The 4,833-nt window shown below is 46.9% G+C and overlaps 1 protein-coding gene across 1 annotated transcript; it reads left to right on the forward strand.

Moving 5' to 3' along the window:
• Window positions 1–3,768: 3,768 nt before the first annotated feature.
• On the forward strand, window positions 3,769–4,152 carry AGABI2DRAFT_75287 (hypothetical protein; the record flags this gene model as incomplete). Its single annotated transcript, XM_006463680.1, has 1 exon — window positions 3,769–4,152. The coding sequence occupies one exon, from the start codon at window positions 3,769–3,771 to the stop codon at window positions 4,150–4,152; it is 384 nt and encodes a 127-aa protein (XP_006463743.1).
• Window positions 4,153–4,833: the final 681 nt, after the last annotated feature.

Here is a 4,833-nt window from a genome sequence, read left to right on the forward strand (position 1 = left end):
AACGTCGTGGGATCAAAATGGGTTTTCAAAGCGAAAAAGGACGCTACAGGTAACGTTGTTCGTTACAAGGCTCGTCTGGTGGCCCAGGGCTTTTCACAAGTACCGGGTGTTGATTATTTCGACACGTTTGCACCAGTAGCACGATTGTCGTCAATCCGAACCGCACTCGCTATCGCTACGGCTCGGAACTTAGAAATCCATCAGATAGATGTCAAGGGAGCTTACCTAAACGGTAGACTCAACAACGACGAAATCGTTTACATGCGTCAACCTCCTGGTTTTCCTGATCCTACACACCCCCACTACGTCTGTCATCTTAAGAAGACGCTTTACGGCCTTAAACAGTCCGGACGGCGCTGGTATCAACGCCTCTGTGAAATTCTCATTGACAATCTGGGCTATTCACGCTGTGATGTCGATCACGGCGTCTTCTTTCGTGTTATTCAAGATGATTTAGTCATCATCCTCGTCCATGTCGATGATTGTACTCTGGTGGCAACAAAGCTTGAACTTATCAAAGAGTTGAAAGAGCGGATGAATGAGTTTGTAGAGGTAACTGACCTCGGAGAAATTCATTGGCTTTTGGGGATAGAAATTCGAAGGGATCGTAATGAAGGCAAGTTATATATGTCTCAAAGGTCGTACATTGATTCGTGTCTCCGACGATATGGTTTCGAGGATGCTAAACCAGTTAGTATCCCTATGGATCCATCTATCCACTATTCTACCAACCAGTCACCGAAATCAACCGCTGAAATCGCTCGCATGGCACGTATACCCTACCAAGAGGCCGTAGGATCACTTATGTATGCAGCGATTGCTACTCGACCGGACATCGCCTTCGCAATACAAGTTCTTTCGAAATTTTCGAAGAATCCCGGAATTGATCATTGGGAAGCCGTTAAGCGAGTTTTCAGGTACTTAAAAGGTACGAAAGAATTGTGGTTGACCTTTGGAGGTCAAGGAGATACGTTGGAAGGTTTTGCCGATGCGGATGGAAACATGGCAGAGGATCGACACGCTATTTCAGGTTTCGCATTCATCATCAACGGTGGTGCCGTTTCATGGAGTGCGAAACGTCAGGAAATTGTTACCCTGTCCACAACGGAATCAGAGTACGTAGCTGTCACTCATGCTACCAAAGAAGCCTTGTGGCTTCGTTCTCTCATCTCGCAGATTTTCGGAGCAATCCTTCCCACCACACCACTTTTCTCCGACAATCAATCCGCTATTGCGCTTGCAAAAGACCATAAGTATCATGGTCGCACAAAACATATCGACATACGGTACCACTTTATTTGATGGATCGTCGAAGAAGGAAAAGTCCGCCTGGTTTATTGTCCCACTGCGGACATGATTGCGGATACATTGACAAAAGCTTTACCATCTCCAAAGGTAAAGCATTTCGCATCTGCGTTAGGCCTCGCCACGGTTTGAGGGGGAGTGTTGGAAGTAACAAACACGTGTCGATGGGTTAGGGTTTGTATGGAGCTGAAGTCGAGATTTTCGTCTGTGCGTTTTGTCTCATTTGTTCCATGGCCATTTTATGTGCGTGATTGTATTTTAAACACCTCAGTCTTCGCGTTTCGAGACTGAGGTACGTAGCATACTTGTAACCGAAATTCTTCTATTAAGTCTGTACTTGTAGCGTAAATCTTTCAGGTATTGAAATGTATCAGTCTTCGCGTTTCGAGACTGAGCGTAAATCTTTCATTTATTACATAATAATTTCCCTCTGCTGCTACAGTTCGACGGAGGCTAAACTATCGGCATACTGCTAAAATGGCGCAAGCTACAGATTTACCAATTGAGCTCATTGATCTTATCTTTTCTTTCCTACCTCCGAACCATGCGGAGCAAGTACAGTGGAGGAGGGCGGCGGTGGCTATCGGAAGAGAACCCCGACCAGACGGATGGAGGTTAGAGGATCGTAGATGCGTAGTGTGTGGAAGAGTGACGTTGATAATGTGGGACGAAGTATTGGAGAGACCCTGGATGTTGCAGCGATGGAATAACCCGGACTTCCGTCGTTGGGAACCGGTCCGGTTCTTTACGATGTGCCCGTGTGGAGAAGTAATGGCAACATACTTCGGCAGGGATTGGTACGAAAGGTTACGTCCTTAGATAGTTGTTTATACCTGTGGACACTTTTATGGTTTGTTTGGTGTTGTTGACGTTTTTATGATCAATGTACTTGTGTTTACTTACTTCTTACTCCACTCTTCTTTTCTCATGTCAAATGTATAATTAGTTTATTTTCTCATACGTACTTCTTTTCACATGTCAGTATATAAATAAAGTTACCTAGGGTAGTTGGTCTGTGCGCCGTAGTCTAGGTATATAAAGTAGGTAGAAACTTGTAGAAGACTCTGTCGAGTTCTCTTAGGTTCACGCCTAATATAACTTTTGTCACTTTCCTCTATAGTTCTTAAGTTCAGGTGTGACCTGTGACATCACAGTCACAGTCGCCCTAACAGTAGAACTCGACACCTCCGGGGATCGCACAGCACAGTGCCCTCCCCATCTCTTATTCTCTCACCGCCCTCTGCTCTCTGCGCGCCGTCGCGGCCGCCACACTCATAGCCGGTCCCTAGGCTTAAGGGGTGATCGGGTACAGTCACAACGTACCCCGTTGAGATTAGGGCGTGTCACGTGCCCTAGTCAAACACGAGACGTTCACTACGTGAGGTGCTCTTAGTATATACTTGTATCTTTCAACATATCAACCTCGTGCTGCGGCTGCATTGTCAGCTGGTACACGCAGAGGAGTGAGGGATCCACTTTAGGTGACCCTCTAGATTAGCGTGGGAATCCGTTCCCGTATATACTTCTAAACTTAGTCTATCCCTTCGGCCAAAGCGGCCTTTCTTGAATACAAAACTTTTTCTTTTCGTGTACACATCCAAGTGAAGCAGGCTATTGGCTTCATTGGATCGGTGGATACGTACTAGGTGACAGGAAAAGACCTCCCTCACCTCCCTCAAAATTTCTCATCAAACACCGCCCGGAACCTTTCGAGTACCTTCTTCCGACTCCGAGGAAGAAGAAGAACACGCTTCGGAATTCCAACCCGAGGAATCCGAAGCAGAACAACAAGAACCTTCCGTATCCCCCTTACCCCTATACCAATCACCTCCCCCCGAATATCCCGAACCAAACATGTCTACCGCCCAACAAATTATGGACCAAGTGTCCGCCCAAGCCGCTCTTATCGCGCAACTGCAGCAGCAACTCGCCCAGCTGCAGAACAACCCGGTGCAGGGACCACCAGGACCGCAAGGTCCACCTGGAGATGACGGGGAAACCCCTATCGTCCAACAAGCACCGCCACAAATCGATGTGGCAAAACCAAAGATATTTTCAGGAGAGGGAAGGGAGTTGAACGGTTTCATTACCGCATGCAAGATCTATTTAAGTTTGAAGATGGCAGGGAGAGCACAAGGAGATCAGATTACGTGGATATTGTCGTATGTACAGGGAGGAGCAGCGGAGTCGTGGAAGGAAAATATTATGGAGATGATCGAAGGTGGTGAGGATGAAGCTCCGGCCCACACGGAGGAGCTTTATGATAGTCTTCGAAACAATTTCGGAGACGCAGATGAAGAGAGTACGGCGGTAGGAAAGTTGAGGTTAATCGAACAGGGAAGTAAAAGCGCGGAGGAACACGTACAGGAGTTCAAAAGGATCGCACGAGATAGCGGATACGAGGGACGAGCCCTCATTGAAGAATTCAAGAGGAGTTTATCAGGAAGGATTAGGAAGGCGCTGATGGAGTCAGAGAACCCACCAACTACCATCAGGAGTTGGTACGAGAGGAGCATGAAGTTAGATAGGCAGTGGAGACAAGCAAAGGCGGAGGAAGACTACTATCGGCGGGGGCAAGCTAAGCCCCAATTACGAACCCATACCTCCAACAACACTTTCGTGAGGCCTCAGCCTCAACGTCGAGATCCCAACGCGATGGATGTCGACACCGCCGCAGGACCCAGTCGAGGTCCTATCAAGTGTTACAAGTGTGGGAAGTTGGGGCATATGGCCAAGAACTGCTGGAGCAAGGCTCCGGCTCGAGACGTGCGAACGTTAGATGTGGATGAGCAGCGAGTATATTGGAAGAGGATGTTTGAGGAGGAGCAGAAGAATTTAAAAGAGTAAAGGAAGCAAAGTCTCCTCGTTTGACTTCCTACAACAAATTTGATGTACTATGTAACGAAATCAATGTTTTGGACACTGTACAAGAGGAGAGTTTCCTTGTAAGGACAATTCGACCTTTAAGGGAAATTAAGCTGAACGTGGGAGTGGAGAAGTTGGACACACATGATGGAGTAGGAGTACAAGCGTTGTTGGACAGTGGAGCGACGGGGATGTTTATGGATAAGGTGTTCGCAGAAGAAGAAGGGTTCAAGTTGGAACCATTAGAAAGACCAATTCCGGTTAAAAATGTCGATGGAACAATCAACGCATCTGGGGCAGTGACTCATCGAGTGGTTGCAAATGTGTACTACAAAGGCCATAAAGAAAGAGTACACTTCGAAATATGTGGCTTAGGAAAAAATAAAGTCATATTAGGAATGCCCTGGCTACAAATGCATAATCCGGAAATTGATTGGGAGAAAGGAGAGGTAAAGATGACCAGGTGCCCAGACGGGTGTGGGTACAAAGACAAAGGAAAAGCCAAAGAAAAACAGGAGGAAATACGAAAGGTAGAAGAACCGAGGAAATCAACTAGGCAGTTGATGAAGGAAGCGCGAGAGGAGGAGAAAAGGGAAAAGCCTGACATGTCACACAAGCAATATGCAGGCCGAGATCGAATAAGTTCTTATCCACAAAAAAGGA

The sequence above is a fragment of the Agaricus bisporus genome, assembly GCF_000300575.1.
Source record: "Agaricus bisporus var. bisporus H97 unplaced genomic scaffold AGABI2scaffold_9, whole genome shotgun sequence".
NCBI lineage: Eukaryota > Fungi > Basidiomycota > Agaricomycetes > Agaricales > Agaricaceae > Agaricus > Agaricus bisporus.